Genomic DNA, 17698 nt, shown 5'->3' with positions numbered 1-17698 from the left:
TTTCAACCAAATACTAGAATTTTCAACCAGAACACATTAAATTTATACCAAAAAGATGCATTTACTACAAAAATTTCTAACGAAAAATAAAGATGATTTTTCAACCAAAGATTGCATTTTTAACGAAATAGTTGAATCTTCAAGTAAAGAACAAATTTTGTTGAAGATCAGTTGAATTTTCAAGCAAGAACTCTTCTACCAGAATAGACTAATTTTCAATCCAAACGGATGAATTTTCAACTGATCAGTTGACTTTTCAACAAACTAGTTCAATTTTCAGTTAAAAAAATGAATATAAAAAAACGAATTTTCAACAAAATAGTTAAATCTTCAATCAATAAAATTAATTTTTAACAACAATTTTAACACACAAAAAAAGTTTTTAGACAGAAATGAAATGGTTCAACTGTCATTCAAGAAAATTAATTATAAAAAAATGTTCAGGAAAATAGTTAAAGCTTTAACCAATAAAATTAATTTTTCATAAATTACTTCAACTTTCAAGAAAGTAGTAGAACTTTCAATAAAAAAGTGGAATTTTTAACAAAACAGTTATATTTTCAAGCAAAAAGATGAATCTTCAAACAGTAGAATGAATTTTTCCGAAAGTAATTCAACTTTTAACCAAGTACTTAAATTTTCAATAAAAAAAAGATGCATTATCGACGGAAAATATAATAGTTGAATATTTAATCTACAAAAATAAATTTTCAACCAAATGGTCCAATTTTCAAAGAAGGAAGATTTAAATTCAACCAAACCAAGTGGCCTTTTTAACCAAATGTTTAAATCCTCAAGCCAAAAAGACAAATTTTCTAAAGGAAATTTGAATTCTACAAAATAAAATAGTTTTCAAACGAAAAGCACAAATTTTCAACTAATAATTAAAAATTTCAACCAAATAATGAAATTTGCAACAAAATAATTAAATTTTTAAACAAAAAAATTACACTGAAACCAAAACAGATTTTAACTAAATTTAAAAAAATAAAAAAATAAATTACTAAACAAAAATTTAATAGAAAAAGTTTTAATTAAAGAAACTATTTTTTTACACACAAAAAACAATAAAGTTTTGACCTAATAGTTCAATTTTCAACTAAAATGATGAATCTTAAAAAAAAATGAATTCTAAACAATTATTAGTAATAAGAAAATGCATTCTCAAGAAATCAGTAATTTAAATAGGTAAACTCTCAGTTAAAGAAAATAATTTTTTTACACAAAAGAAACAACAAATTTTTGACCTAATAGTTAAATTTTCAACCGAAGAGATTAATTTTCAACTAACATGATGAATCTTTAAGAAAATGCATTCTAAACAATTATTAGTAATAAGAAAATGAATTCTCAACAAATCAGTAGTGAAAACCTGTAATTTTAAATAAAAACAAACGATCAAATTCTCAAACCAAAAAGAAGAATTTTCAACAAGAGTTGAATTTTTAATCAAGAATGATTTTTCAGCCAATACAGTGGAGATTTCAACTAGAAACGTTCAATTTTCAGCCAAAAATGGAAAAGTGACACTTTTCGTTAAGAAAATTAGTTTTAAAAAAATCTCAACAAAAAATTAAAGCTTAAATAAAATGAATTTTTAACAAAGTGGATTAACTTTCGACCAAATAGTTGAACATGCGACAAAAAAGATGACTTTTTAACGAAATATAGTTGAATTTTTAAAAAAATAATAAAATTTTTAACCAAATAGTCGAATTTTTACGAAAAGAAATGAACTCAGGAAAAAACAAACTTAATAGTGGACCACTCAATTAAAAAAGAAGGAAATTTCAACCAAAATAGACAGATTTTCTTATTGGATTCTATTACATTCTATATTGGATTTAGTTCCCCTGGATTTAGGCCTTCCGCCAGTCATAAATCCAGGATTCACTGTATTTCAATCCGCATTTACGCGAAAAAAGATAAGTTTCTTGAACAAAAGGGGAAAAAAGGGAATTATATTTTTTAAAAAATGAGAAAACAGGGGAACAGGACCTAAATTTTAAACAATTTCTTCCCCTCCACCTTAAAATCGTCAGAATACTCACAGCCGAATAATAAGTAGGCATTGTCCTCATGTAATTCGTAAACTGCGTCCTCCACTCGTTTGTAGGTTTGAGCCTATGAACCTTGAAAAGTTCCTCCAAAAGAGGTAGAAGTACGGGATAATTATAAGGCATGACAAAAAGATTGACGCAGGTCAAATTTGTGCTGGCTTTCAAGTATCCAAAGGGATGACCAACGTCGCTCGTTTTATAAGAATTTGCCACAAAGACCTGCCAGCAGATGGTTGGCTGCTTCCTTGCCAGGATAAATTGCGTGAGAGGACTTGGTTCCAGTTCGTATTTGTCAAACGGTAAATTTTCTATCACCATGGGTTCCTGACTCGTGCAAGTGAACTTGACGTTTGGATGTGCCGATCTAGGCGGCAGCGTGCTGGCATTTAAATCGGGCCAAAAACTTTCGGGAATCGGCCAGAAGCCAACCGCGAAACCCTTTTGCGCGGATCTTGGAACGTAGATTAATCTTCGACAGGAATGCCAGGCACTATTTCCTGCTGCTGTGAGGGAAGGATACTGATTTCGTGGACCATTCATGGGATTATTCTCGTCGTCGTTCTCATCTTCGTCAAGATGCTGGGCTTCATTTGCCAAGGGCGGAGGATCAGGGCCAATTTTCTCGAAATTTATCACAACTCCAGACTGGACTTTTTGAACTAGCGAGTCTATGCATTGCATCATCATCCTGTGCGATGTTATACAGTAGGAACGACCTGGAAATGAATATTTACATTATTGTTTTTGGGCGAAAGTATTAATTTTTTGTTTTACAAATTCAGGGTGGCCATTTAAATCGAGAGACAAAATTCTCAGTCATTTTTCGATTCGATAGAATATTTTCACGGTACCGGTTAAAAAATATAAAATATTCAGCAATTTTTTAAATTACAAGTTAAATTATTTTTATTGTACGTCATTCTAAATTAACAATTGTTCAATTGTTATTTATACATCAAAATTAAACACTTTCTATTGCAAATTGGAAATATTTTTAATGAAACAATTTAAATTATAACGTTCAAAGTCTAAATATAGGGAAACGACTGAAAAATAAAATTATCCAGACATTATGAAATATCCGGTTCAATAATAAATGAATAATAACTAAAATAACAAATACGTGCATCAAATAAAAATATTTGTATTAATTTGTATTACGTTGTATAACAATTTCGCAATTGTTTGTATTCGGGAATTTGATCATTCATGAATTTCCCTATGGTCGGCAATTTAACAGTGTCAAATATTTTATGTCGACAATTTTATTTCAGGAATTTTGATACTATCGGGAATTTTCGAATTTGTTAGTATCATAAACTGTCGAGAATTTTATTATTTGGCAATTTTAAATGGTTGGTTATTAATTTCAGGGATTATTATTCATGCAACTCTTTGGTTAAAAATTAATCTATTTTGATTAAGGAAAAATTATTTCTCCAACTACTTTGTTGAAAGTTGAAGTATTTGTTAAAAATGCACTTTTCTATTTGAAGATTCATTATTTTATTTAAAAAACTGTATCTTTCGTTGAAAATTTCACTATCATGATGACAATTCTTTTTTTTTCTTTGCTGAAAAAAAATTTGTGTTATACGAGAATTTAACTAGTCCAGTTTTAATTGAAATTTTACATTTTTTAGTTGAAAATGCAAATGTTTGGTTGAAAATTAATTTGTTTAAGTTGAGGATTAAACTATTTTTTTTAGATCATGGTTTTAGCTGAATTCAAATGTTCTTTTTATTTAAAATTAAAGTACTCTTTGGTCTAAAATAATGAAACTCAACTTTTTTTATAAAAATTCCTTATTTTGTTTTGAGATTCATCACTTTATTTAAAAATTGATCTCCGGTTAAAAATTTAACTATTTCATGGAAAATGCATGTATTTTGTTGAATTTTCTTTTGTAAAAATGCAAAATTTTAATCAAAAATTAATCTTTTTTTGGTTGAGGGTTTAATTATTTGTCGAAAATTTTTCTTTTTTTATTAGAATGAAATATTAAATATTATACTTTTTGTTGAATTTTTTTTTAAACGTTAAACTATTTTGTTAAAAATTAAATTGTTTGCTTAAGAATTTTTTTAAACTGAACTGGTTAAAAATGAATCTTTTTTGCTTAAGGATTCAATTATTTTGTTGAAAATGCGTCTTTATTGGTAGAGTGAAATATCAAATATTATATTTATTGTTAAAAAGTTGTTTTTCTTTTGCATTTAAAGTAGAACTACTTTATTAAAAATTCATTCGTTTAAGGATTCATAATTTTAGTTGAAAAATCATCTCTCTGGTTAAAAAATTAACTTATATAACTATTACAACCATTAAATTTTTAACGTTAAAATATGTAAATTGCTTATCAAAATTTAAAAACGAGCTTTAAAAAAAACAGTTGAAATCATACTTATTTTAAATTGCATTACATCGCGTAATATGAAATTCGTAATTTTTAAAGTGATTGGATAGATTGTTATTCTAAAAATTTGTAAAATTCCCGATAAAAAAAAATCATGCCATTTCCCAGTCCAGCAACCACCCTGAAAATTTAAATTCAAAAAGAAGTGGGATTAATTAATTAACTTACCGCCGGTTACTTCGCACATGGCATCAATGGGCGATGCATCACTCGCTACTAAACCCGTGTCTCTTTCTACGGCTGGAGTCCCCGACAACCTTAACACCAATGAAAACAGTCTTTGGTCCCATCTGAATGGCTCTTTCGTTAATTCTGACCCAGGAATGGGAGAGTGCATCGGTAAAGTGAACTGTAAAGAAAATATAAAATTCTACAAAGCCTGAAAATATTGATAAATAAATAATCACTACTATTTTTGTCGAAAAATCTTTCATGTTCTTCCAAAATCGTAAAAATTTTATCAAACTTACATCTTGATGCACTCCGCTATTAGTTGTGTATTTTCCACCGTCAGTGATAACGACAATGACTGATGGTTCTAAATAAAATGGACATCTACCTTGACCATAAGTATCGATGCCCGTTTGCATACGATTTATATTCAATACATCCAGTGCATGTTTCAAAGCAGCACCTAAAGTAGTTAAACCTACACATTGTAGATTTTTAAGCTCGTTCATAAAAGTGGCTAAATTTTCTTTCCATCCAGCCTGCAAGAAAAATTGGATGATAGTTTCGTTTACGTAATGTAAATTTCGGTTATTAAAATTGCAGATTAATTGATGAAAAGTTTCTTAAAACTTTTAGCGTGCTTTGAAGCAATTAAAGTTAATAACCTAAACTTCAAGAGTAAAATATAGCTTATGCTTTTAATCTAATCTCTTAAAGCAATCTAAAGTATTGAACAAAGCATCTGTACACTCGTAATCTCCGAATTATTATAATTAAAGATACAGTTTTATTTAGGCTAAGCAAAATGTAGGAGTTTTACTTGATAGTGAATAATTGTTCATCAGCATAATTGTCAATCTTTACGTGAATTTCTTGTACATATTTTTTTATTTATTCCCGTGCCAATTCAGAATTATGAAGTATTCAGAAAATTCTCTGCCTCAAGGTCATAAATATAATTCTTTACTGAAATCCTCTATTCCAAACATTTAAGAAAAAAATCCCGGTCACTGAATCAAATTTAAATTTGAAATTCTGATAAGCGCTCCTGATCTTCCAAATCAATTTCTATCTTAGTTAAAGCGTTTTTAAAACTGCTCACTTTTTCATAAAATATTCTGTTCTAATTGTAAGAATTGAGACAAGAGTTTCTGGTCCATTTTTACGATTTAACAAATTGAAAGAAAATGCAATGTTAAAGTAAGGTCAATATTCAAAACATAGAAAACTTAAATACTTGCGAAACATTTCTAAAATTTACAATCATTCAAATAAACAGGATTATAATCTAAATGCAGTTATAGTTTAAAACGTCGAAACTTGATTCCTTTCAAATTTGACATTATTTTGAAAGTTTTCAAATCACTTTAAAGGTTTGAAAAATAAAATATTTAATTATTTACTTTTCCAAGAGTTAAAAATGATGCAATTACAAATTAGCAAATGCATGTAGAGAAAGTTGATAATTTTTTCTATGCTCCAGATTAAAAAATTAATACCATTAAATTTGTAACTCTAAATTGAACAATTTTCTAATTCAAATTTTTTTTAATTTAAAAGCTAGGAATTGAAACTTAAAAAATGGTACTATCTTGCAAGTTATCTTATCTTAATAAAACAACTTTCCGCATAACTTTTAAATACGAAAGAGGAATTTAAAAATAGAATAAACAAAGTTAGTCATATGTTTTGAGAATCTCTTACAATGTTTTAAAGAAACTGATATTCTTAATTTTTCCGACTTTGCAATGGATTTTTGATGAGCGTGAATTCCCTATCATAAAAAAGGATCTCATACGTATATCATGTTTTTAAATTAAAATACTTGCACGTTGAGCCTTAATATGATTTTACACAATGATCAGCTAGCGTTTTTTTTATCATATAAAATCCACTTTTTAGGCTCTACAATGGAATTTTTAGCTTTATAATTTAAATTATGTGGATAAGCAGAATAAAAATGAAATAAGATATATTTTATGAAAATAAGTTTTTTCAATATTAATTTTAAAGTAACAATATAATTTCATTGTAATTATTTAGCTATTTATCTATATTTTTCAATGAAAAATATCATGTAAATTTAATCAGTGTAATGTGCCTCGTAAAAATAGGTTTATTATATATTCAAGAATTTGGTAAAGGCGGTGCATCACTTTAAAACTGTTTGGAGAAAAAAAATAAAAATTTATGATACTCACCTGGATTAGTCAAAAAACTTTTACGAGCAGCCTGTGCATACAATAGTTTGCACATTTAAAAACAAAATGTTGTAAATATGTAATAAAATGGAATCTTTATAGAAGTTATATATCTTGTGTGCAGAATAATTTTAAAATATTTGATAAATTAATTAAGTAATAGGCTTTTCCTTACTGAAATTTAAAAAATACAAATACCATTTCTCGAAAACATAAAAAATATAATTTTATGAGATAGATCACCCTATTTATATTAGAATTTTCATTGAAAATTAGATTAATAGAAAAAAAAGGGAAAGTTGGGTAATTTTTTCACGAAAAAATGGATATACTTAGGTCGTTGAAAAATACATTCACAGCAATATAAAAAAAGTCGGGAAACATCAAAATTGTTAAATAAACAATTTTTAAAAGCTTTGTATCGCATTTACAATTAAGAATATTTGCTCTTTTAAAAATTTATCCTTTAATAATAAAATTGCGATTCTTAAAAGTATAATTAAATATTTATTTCTGATTTGTTTTTTAATTCTTACTATAATTAAGACTTCGAACGTAAATTTAAAACAACACTCTTCAATGCTCTCAAACTCAAATTAAAAATAGTTCAAGTTTGAACACCTAAAATATTTGACAACACTAAACGCAAGCGCGCGCACAGCGTGTTAAGGGCCCTTGATTTTTATTTTACAATATAAAAAACAAAGTATTTAAAAATGAATAATAAACCAAATTTCTGGAAATTCTTCAGAAACTTAAAATAAATTAAAATTCTTTTAAATCCTTTGTACTTTAGTATGTCCTTCATATCCCTTTAAATTGTTGAAATCCATTCCATAAATTTCTCTAGAAATTCTGTAAAATAACTTAAAATCGTAAAAATGCATTAACATACGTAGGGATCATATAATATTTCTTGGCTGCAAATTAAATTTATATAAATTAAAAATAAATAACCAAATATTTAAAAAAACGTATAAATAAAATTTACGCGTGCGATCACGTCCCTGGATTTTTATTTGGCAATATTACAAATTTAACATATTTAAAAATTCATAACCATTGTTTTCAATAATAAGATTCCAACAATTTATTGAAACGAAATCGATTAAAATTTGCTGGAATCTTTTAAAATAATTTAATATCTTCAAGATCCTTTGAAATACCTAGAAATCTTTTTTTTTTAACTATGAAAACCTATTAAAAAAAAAAGAGTTCTAAAAATCTTGAACCGAGTTAGATATTTTAATAAATTATTAAATCTAATAATTTTTGAGGCATCTGCAAATATTATATTCTATAAATATTGCCAGTCGCATTTTCTTAGATTTTAAATAACAATATTTATTCAACCAAAACTGGTTTATATTTGAAAAATTTACAAGCACAATTGACAATTCCGAAACTGTAGAATTTCAAACGCTTATAATTTGAAATTATCTGAGCACTGCAAACAGTATCTATTTAAAAGTTTGTAAATGCACGAAGTAAAACTAAAAAACTGAACTATGAACATTTTCAAATTAAACGCTGAGTGATAAAATGTGATTAAACAAATAACTTTGGTAAGTTAAAAATTTTTAAATAAGAGAAGACCTTTCTTTGTTATATTTTTGTCTCAAAGAAAAGGTTGATTTTCTTAATTTAAAAAAGTAGGAGAAAGAGATTTGAGTAAATTTTGATAAGTCTTATCGTTAAGTAAATACTATATGTAATGTATATTCAAAGAAAAAATGTTTAAAATTTACTAAAAATTGCACTAAAATTTGCTGAATAGTTAAAAGCTGCATTTCGGTAGATTTTGAAAATTGTTGAAATTCTAGAACTTATTAAATTCGTATTCAATCGAAAAATCTTATTTAAGATCAGTTGTAAATATTGTTTGAATTTCGGTATAATCTAAAAACAATTGTTATACTATGTCTAACATATTGACAATATTTATGTAAATTTAAACTATAGAATCTTCAATGTGGACAAAAGATTATATTTTATTATAGTAGTTAAATTTTAAAATATCTTGTATAGATTCAACAAAAGAATAATTTACCTTTTTAAAGCTTTGCATAAATCCTAAATTATTTAGTTTGAAATTAGATTTTAAAAATTTTTAATTAATTATAATAGATAATTCTGTCAAATTAAAAAAAAAAACTTGCCCTACTCTCCGTATCATATTCTAGTTTTGAATAGAATAATTTTGTAGTTGTATAACAATTAATTGTATTTTCAAACGTCGTATATTTAAGAAGAAAAAGGGAGAAATATTCAAGAAACTACCCAGATTCAAGATCTACAAGAAAATTGAAAGTGTTTTGGGTTAAATCGTGTTACGGCTCACCGTGATTCGAAACACCATTCACTCGCTTAAAAGAATAAAAAAAACAGTTGAGTCTTGATACCAGTATTGACAAGTTTCAACCAGCACAAGCCAAAAACTACATTCGTAGCACAAACTATAGCCAGGCCAAAAAACAAGAACTCAAGTATGTAACATTGAGTGAAACGTTGAACCTCTATTCACTGTAGAAAACCATTTTTTTTAGGTCATTTGGTAGTTTACGTAATAAATCTGTAGAAAGAGCTTGTGTGATTCTTCGGTAGAAGAAATTACGAATCTGGCGCGTAGGACCGTATTAATGGCACGAGGTGGGTGAGCGGTCAGGGGGATTATGAAGCTGTGGCGGAAGGGGCTAGGGGGAGTGGACAGATTGTTGACGCATCCCCCTCCAGGTCAGCTGCAACCCACAATGATGGCGCGTATACGCACCAGGAGGGCCGTTTCACGTCGTTTTGTCGTCGAAAACCGAAAAATCCGAACGAAACTCGGTTCAACCGGGAACCGGGTTCGCCCTGAAACCTGATGGATGGTTCTTTCAAGGGAAGATCAAGGTTAGCGCGTCGCGAATGGTGTGCTGGCAGCGGCACATCCCTTTCTGGGCCTCGGCAACATGGCAGGGCGAAAAAAAGCAATCAAAATATTCTAGGCGAAAAAGGAAAGGAAAAAAAGAGAGATGCATACCTTAATATTTTGAGGCGGATCTTCGAAGGTCAGCAACATGTAGCGATCCCCGCGGCTCTCCGGCGACCTTTGCCGCACCTGGACACATATTAACGAGTCGTTTGAGCAACAAAAAAAAACAGGAACCGCCAAATTTTGGCTTTGATTTGAGTTGAATTTAACGTACCTTGACGAAAGTCTCCACAGCACTCTTCGCGACATCAAGAAGCGACGGCCGACCACCAAGATTGCATCTCTGGTTCATAGATGCTGAGGTATCGATCAAAAAAACTATTATGGTCATCTTCACTAGGTCTATCTCTATAGAATGCAAACTCAACGAATCATTTTAAATTATTTTAATATTTTTTCGACGTAAAACTCGAAAGCAACAACTTCTTCTTCTCCTAGCACAACTGAGTGACTGACTCGACACTCGAGTCTCGACCCCGAGTGCCCGAGCCCGAGGTGTGTGCTGTCTGTCTGTCCGTGCAGCTATGGAAAAAACTCTTGTTCTTGCAAGTTTGCATTAGTGATAAAAAGGAGGGGATACGTGTCCCCGATTCTTAAGAATGTTCCTCTCGGGAATTAAAAACTATATTCAATTATGGACTGATTTGGAATTCCGGTGATTAGAAATAGAAAATACGCGTTGCATGGCGATGCGGAAAAAATATTAATGGCAATTAATGGTTAGGATCTCGCGCTGGCGCAATGCTTGGATGTACTTTCTTACCGACTATGGGTATCTCATGCCGGTTTCATATTCAAATATAAACCGTCTCTGTATAAACAGTTATAAATAAAACACATAATATAATAATAATCATTGGATTACACTAGCGACAATACTTTTCATTGTAAGATGAATTTCGGAATTATATGTTAAAATTACCCAAACTGATAAAAATTGTAACGAAAAAATATCTTGAGTTGAATTATTCTCAAACCTATAAAAATGTAGTTAGTTTTTATAAAATTTTGTTTCTATTTTATTTTATTTGGTTAAAAAGTATTTCTAAAGTCCTTGGAAGCAGTTCAATAAATTTCCGCTGCAATCGCGCAAATCAAAAGATGATAATGAAAGATGGTGGCACCAAGGCAATGGTTGGATAGCCGGTCAACAAATTGTCTTCGAAAATATAGGATTTTCTTCGTTTTTGGCATAAGTATATTATGCATTCAAGTCTATTTAGCATATACTTTTTTAACTCTCGAAAACGAAGACCAAAGATCTTCGCGACGACGTGACGTGGTAAGCAAATTCTAACCTCATTTTTTTGACAGCTCCAAAAACACATTTTCATAGAAACAAATAGTATGATTATCTTTGACAGTCGCTTAAAATTAATATTGAATTATTATGAATCTCAAATAAGAACATTCCTCTCTATTTTATGAAAATATGATAGTGACTTGGACATTTACATAACCTAGAAGAAAATGTTATTAAAAGGAAGGAATTCACAAAATTCTTGAATTACAATTATATAATTTAGTGTTTTATAATAATCATGTGTTATATTCTCTTTTTGAAATTTAGAGTTATGTAGATTTACTGAATTTAAGATATGGAGCATAAAATGTATAGGATGATGGAATAACTTTTGATTCATCCTTGGGATTTTGCCATTTAATGGTCATTAAACATTGATTTCTTACATAATAGGGAATAGTTATATATTTGCAGAGCTTAATATTTCAAATGGAATTACGATCAAATACAGAGATTGTTTATCTTGGATTAAGTTCAACCTATAAAAGGGTTTGCATCTAACTTTTTTCTTGTGAAATCATTTTAGTGCTCTCTGTTATTTTGAGACCAAAAATAAAACAATCCCTTGAGGAATTATTTATAAATGTTAATTTATTATTTTTATTTTCAGGTTACTACAAGGTTCACAGTCATTTTCTTACGTTTCCCCTTTTTTCAAATTCCTCTTATTTCCTATTCTCGAAAATCTTCCACTTTTCTTTATAAATATGCGATATTTAAAAATATATATCATTTACGCGGAAAATTCTCTGAAATTAGTCAATGTATGTAGGAAATATAACTATTCGTTCAATCTATACAAATTAAATATTTCTGAAATTAGGTATAATGAAGTATGATCAAATATTCAAACACGACTTAGAAAATTTGCAACTGATTTTAATGACATTTTTTGATTGAACACAAATTTAATAAGTTCTAGAAATTAAACAATTTAAAAAACTAACGAAAACAAGCTTTTAACGGTTAGGCAAATTTAAACTCATTTTTTAGTACATTTTAAATATTTTTTCTTTAAACATACATAACATTTAATATTTAATGAATTTAAAGACGTATGCAAATTTAAACAAGCATCTTTCTTTTACGTTTTAATTGAAGAAACCTAAGATTTTCTTTCAGATCAAAATAAATCCAAAAATGGTATTTTTATTTTTTTTTCATTTTTTTTTATTTTTTAGAATTACAAAATTTAAAAAAAAAATGTATTTAAAATTGTTTTATCTCTCAGAGATTAAATTGAAAATATGCATAGACAAGAATTTGAGTTTTATTTCGTGCATTTTAAAATTTGTGAATCTGTACTATTTTCAATGCTCAAACAATTTCTAATTATAAGCGTTTAAAGTTGACAATTTTTAGGCGTTTTTCAACTTTAACATTTTTTTAATGATATAAAATTTACTTTATTACATGACGAAGCAATACCTACTAGTTTTGCAACAAGAATGTGTGATGTAAATATTTATTTGCATTCGAAATAATCAGGAAATATGGTCGTGAAAATATTTCTAGAAATTATTTGACTGTCCTTGAAGGTATATTTAGCCATGTTTTGTATTTATTTCGTATAGAATTTATTTAGGTCAGAAAAGTCTCTTCAAATTTAAATATCTTTTCGTATACTACTCCATTTATGTAAGAGAGAGTTCATGTTTAACAAAGTTTTCCGACCTCCAGACACTTTTGAAGAAAATGAAATATTTCTCTACACAAAAGTAATAAAATTATGAAACTATTAATATTTAAAAATTAATTTTCCTAATACGTGCAAAATCAATATTCAGAAATATAAGCACTTCGATTATTTTAAATTATGTACAATTTTCAAGAAAGACAATTAGGTTTTTTTACTTTAACCACCAGCTAACTTCACTTTGTTGCTGAGTGCGAGAGGAAAGTAATGAATAATAATTATTATAATTTGTTTATTTCATTCAATAGTTATTAAAAAATACAAACCATTTTTCAAATACGCTTATATAGAAAAAAAATAGTTTTTACGAAGACATTAGCAAAATAGTGCAAAATATAATATAGAAATATAAATATAAAAATATAAGATAGCAAAATATTTCTAAGCAAATGAGAAGGTATTAAACTTCTATCATTTTCGATCATTTAAAATTATAAACATTTTTTAAAAGAAGCTTTCAAAATTCAAAAATTTCAAAATAAAAATGTTTTAATTTGGATAATTTCTTTAGGAAGGAGTTGAATTGTCTCATTTCTAATTTAAATCGTTAATAATTGAACAGTTTTATTGTGAATTCAAAAACTGGAAATTGTACGGTTTCAGATTAAAATTTCGAAAATAGGACAACTTCATATCTTTAAAAATGGAATATTTTTCGATTAGATATTTGATAAATAGATCATTTAAAATACAAAGGAATTAAAATTATATTATTTTTAGTTTATTATTTTTTTAATTATATTTAGTTTATTATTTTTATTTAAACTGAATAATTTTAAATTGAAAACTTTTTAATTTTAATAAATTTACATTTGAACGATTAAAATTTGACAATTTGAAATTGAAAACTAAATTGAATTTTTCAATGTCAAAGTTCATGAAATTCTGGAAATCTAAATTTTTATTGAAAGAAAAAGATGATTCAACATAAAAAATGAGTAAAGAAAGTTGTCGAAAATCAACAAATAAATTGTTTTTTATTTTCACCGCTCAAAATGGGAAAAATTTAAACTACTTAAATTACTTTTAAGTGCATTTAAATTATTTAGACATTTAAAATGTTTTAATTATACTTTTCGAAATTGAACTATTTCAATTTAAATCGCTAAACTTAAACTTATGATAGGGACAATTTGAAAATTTAGCTTTAACCCTAAAAATTCAATTGTTCATAGAATTTTTTTATACCTGTGTTTGAAATGTTGAGCCTTTTTGAACATTTTTCGAATTAAAAAAATTAAATATTCAATGTCTGGTTCTAACATCTACTCATTTTAAATGACTGAGTTTGAGAAATTATTGTCTTAATTTTTCATTGTTTTAAATTTATTCTGGAGGCATTTAGTTTAAAATTGTTTAATTACAAATCCTTTAAACTCTATGATTTCGAAGAATTTAAAAAACCAGAAAGTCTTGTGCATTTAAAATTAACAACAAACCATTTATAATGTTTAAATCTAATATTACTGAATTTGAAATTGACTAAAGTTGTAACCAAATAATTTATAATATTTGAATCTAAAATTATTAAATTAAAAACTGACTATCAATATTTCAAAATGAAATAGTCCTTACATTTTTAACGTTTGTATTTGTAACTGCAACATTGTAAAATTCAAAATCTCCAAAAACTAAAACATTTCAAACCAAATATGTTCGAACCTAAACATTTAAAGTTAAGATTTTTAGTTTTACTTTGTACATTTTAAATATTTAAAGAGAGCTGAAGTTTAAAATCAATTTTATTTCAAGGGATTTCTACGAATTTCTACAATTTGAAGAGATATGAAGGACATAACGAATTTCAAAATATTCCGATTCAAAACTTTGTAGAACAATTAGTATTTAAAATTTTGTTATTATAGATTTTTAAATAGTTTGTTCTCGGTGGCGTAGTCGAGGCCTGCCGGCGCGATAGGCCGCTTTATTGTCGCACGAACAGTGGTTCTAGTTGACATTCAAAGAGCTATTTACATTTCCTACAATGTTAAGAATTTAATTTCAAGATAGTGTGGAACCCATTTTATGTCAAGATGTTATAAAAATGTGTTTATCGCAATGAATCATTGATTATATTATGATTATATTATGAGTTGTACATTGAGTCTATTGACTCAAAAAATCAAGTCACAGTTTTATTTGACACTCAAATATGTTGTTTTTCGATAAAATTGTTGACAAAGTTATGAATATTTTAACTTTTTCATTGAAAACGCGAATCGTCAAAAAATGGTCCAAATTTTTGTTAAAGGTTGATTTTTTTCTAGATTTATCCTAATGTCAGAGAGAGAACACGAAAATTCACGTTTTTCACATTGTTTCTCTACAAATGTTCTAGAAAAATGTCTCTTGATATGTTTATAAAATCCTTTAAAATTTTTTGTTTCAATAATTCAATATTATGGTATCATAAATAAAGCAAAGAAGAACATAAGTTAAATTTTGCAACTAAATTTAACATGAAACTTTTTTCTTTGAAGACGGCATTTTTGAAATAATTGATAATCTCTACTTTTTTAACCTTCTTCATTATTCTTTTAGCAACATGTTATTAAAACTATTCAATTAAATCCTTTTTGGTTTTTAATCGCATAAATTGTATTGTTGAGAAAAAAAACTCTTTAAGGATTTTCAACATATTTTCGCAAAAATTGCGACCGGAAACTTTTTTCGACTTTTCTCATATCTTGTGTCATTTTGGCAAGAAATGTTAATTTGCCTTTTTTAAACAAACAAAAATTCTTTCTTCCGGCCAAGGACAAATCTAGAAAAAATCATGAGAAAAAAAACGGAGGCATTTTGAATAAAATTACTTAGAATATTTTCAGAAAAGCCACCGCTATTTTATTATTTTTGAACTTTTTAAAGATTTTCTAATCGATACCGAAAGAAGACAAGATATTCTCTCAGAATCCGAAAGAAAAAAATAATAACCTGTCTTACGCAAAAATTATCACATCAATAATCTTTTAAGTATTAATTTTTATAGTAGGATGAAATAAAAAAGCTTGGACAGGAATATTTGAATATACATTCTAAATATCACTATCTAATTACTAATTTTAAAACTTAAATAAAATGATATATTCTTGACATTCAGAACTATTTAAAACATATAAAAAGGGTTGATTTAGCAAATACGATCTATTCTCTGGATTTTTTATATCGCCGTGAGCAGTTGAATTTATTAAATTTTTAACTGTCCAATTCAACATGAGAATTTAATAAATAAACATTTAAATCCATAAAAGAAATTTTTTTTAAAAGTCGATTTTTGCGGAAACGAGTTGCTACTGGCAAATAATGTTGTGGCAAATTATTATTCATCGAATGGAATCTCAGTCGGGATTTTATGAGATTAAAAAAAAAAATCCTTACTCTGATCGTCTCTTTGCAATCACATCCAATTTGTAAAAATAAATCGTTTGATGGCAGAAGTCATTAAAAAATCATTTAATATTTTTTTTAGCTGTCACTGCATAAACATATCAGTGCAATTTTTCAAACACGCGACTTATTTACTTAAAAATTCTCTAAAATTCTACCGGGCATGGTGGTGAAAGGCTGTATCGAAATTCGAACCGGATATGGGGTTATAATGTTTTAGGCATATATTTGATATTAATTGGGATATAATTTTGTTTTTCATCCATAAACTTGCACAGTTCATAAAACATTTGACTCTTAAACCTAGTTTAACTTTCAAGCAAAACAGAAGAATTATTTAAAACAAAAAGTTTAATTTTTAAGAAAATAGTACAATTTTAAACCAAATGATCAAATTATTAAACAAAAAGTTCAAGAAATGACAATAAGATTTAACTTAAACCAAAAATAATTTCATTTTCAACTAGATAGTTATATTTTAAAAAGAAAAAAAAACAATCTTTTAAAAGACTGTTCAATTTTTCAACCAAAAGAGATTTCTTTCCTATCAAGAGATGACTGTTCAACCAAATAGTTACATTTTTTATGAAAACATTGTTTCTTATTTTCCAAATATCTAAACAAACGTTTAATCCATCCCCTAGTTTTCTCCTTTTACAAAAAAATGGCCCTATTTCTCCATTTTTAGCCCTTTGTGCGCTGTGACCCCTGTATTTATTATTTTTTATTTGTTTAACGAATTAGAGATGCTATTTGCTGCAAGGTGGCCACTCGACTAGAAAAACCAGGAAATAATAGTGAATTTATTTTTTGGCCGCGAATTTTACAAATTTTTAGAAAAAAAAATTTATCTAACTTTGATTTCAACCTTTTTTAAGTAATTAGTTCCATTTTATCTTCTCTAATTATTATACCATTTAGTTTAGAATGCGCGATTCAAACATCTTTCACTTTAAAAATTTTCCATTTTATATTTTTAATTTTGAAGTGTACATTTTAATGTGAAGATTTTTAAAATGCAGTTTTAAAGACTTAAACAATTAAAGATTAGAAGCGTTTATAAATTAAGAATCCGATTGAAACTTTATAAATTATTTTCAATTTTAAAACAACTTCAAAGTAATATATTTATAATTAAAGGCTTTTCTTAAATTTCAAATGTTATTTCAGTCTAAAATATTCGAATTTTTAATTTTTAAATCAGAAAAAAGAAAAATTGCTTAATATTTAGAAACATTTGACTGTTAATTTAAATTCAGTAATCATAAATTAAATACTAAAAACTAAACTATGAACGTTACAATTTTAATTTTTCTATTTAAAAAAATTTAATTTGTAAGTTAAATTGTTGAAGTTTGATGTATAAATAACATTTCAACATCTATATACACGGAGCGACCCAAGGACAACCGCCTTCTGCATTTTTCCCGCAAGTGTTCTAGCATATTGTTGACACGCAGGGATGCTTTTTAGGCCATTAGCAAGTGAA

At 27.2% G+C, this 17698-nt stretch overlaps 2 protein-coding genes across 2 annotated transcripts in view; one reads left to right on the top strand and one right to left on the bottom strand.

The window, feature by feature from the left end:
- LOC117166982 (integrator complex subunit 6) overlaps positions 1-10154 on the bottom strand; it is a 29607-nt gene extending 19453 nt beyond the window's left edge. Inside the window, exons 1-5 of the mRNA XM_033351490.1 lie at positions 10038-10154; positions 9872-9949; positions 4948-5187; positions 4646-4826; positions 2052-2776 (exon numbers count right to left, since the gene is read on the bottom strand). Of these exons, the coding sequence (XP_033207381.1) occupies positions 2052-2776; positions 4646-4826; positions 4948-5187; positions 9872-9949; positions 10038-10154 (1341 nt within the window). The remainder of the gene's footprint in view (positions 1-2051; positions 2777-4645; positions 4827-4947; positions 5188-9871; positions 9950-10037) is intronic.
- A 783-nt stretch (positions 10155-10937) lies between these two features.
- LOC117182936 (xylosyltransferase oxt) overlaps positions 10938-17698 on the top strand; it is a 26131-nt gene continuing 19370 nt past the window's right edge. The window contains exon 1 of the mRNA XM_033376054.1: positions 10938-11105. Coding sequence (XP_033231945.1) covers positions 10938-11105 — 168 coding nt within the window. The remainder of the gene's footprint in view (positions 11106-17698) is intronic.

The sequence above is a fragment of the Belonocnema kinseyi genome, chromosome 2, assembly GCF_010883055.1.
Source record: "Belonocnema kinseyi isolate 2016_QV_RU_SX_M_011 chromosome 2, B_treatae_v1, whole genome shotgun sequence".
Classification (NCBI taxonomy): Eukaryota; Metazoa; Arthropoda; class Insecta; order Hymenoptera; family Cynipidae; genus Belonocnema; species Belonocnema kinseyi.
The sequence above is the reverse complement of the archived record's forward strand: the minus strand, read 5'-3'. Positions and strand labels throughout refer to the sequence as shown.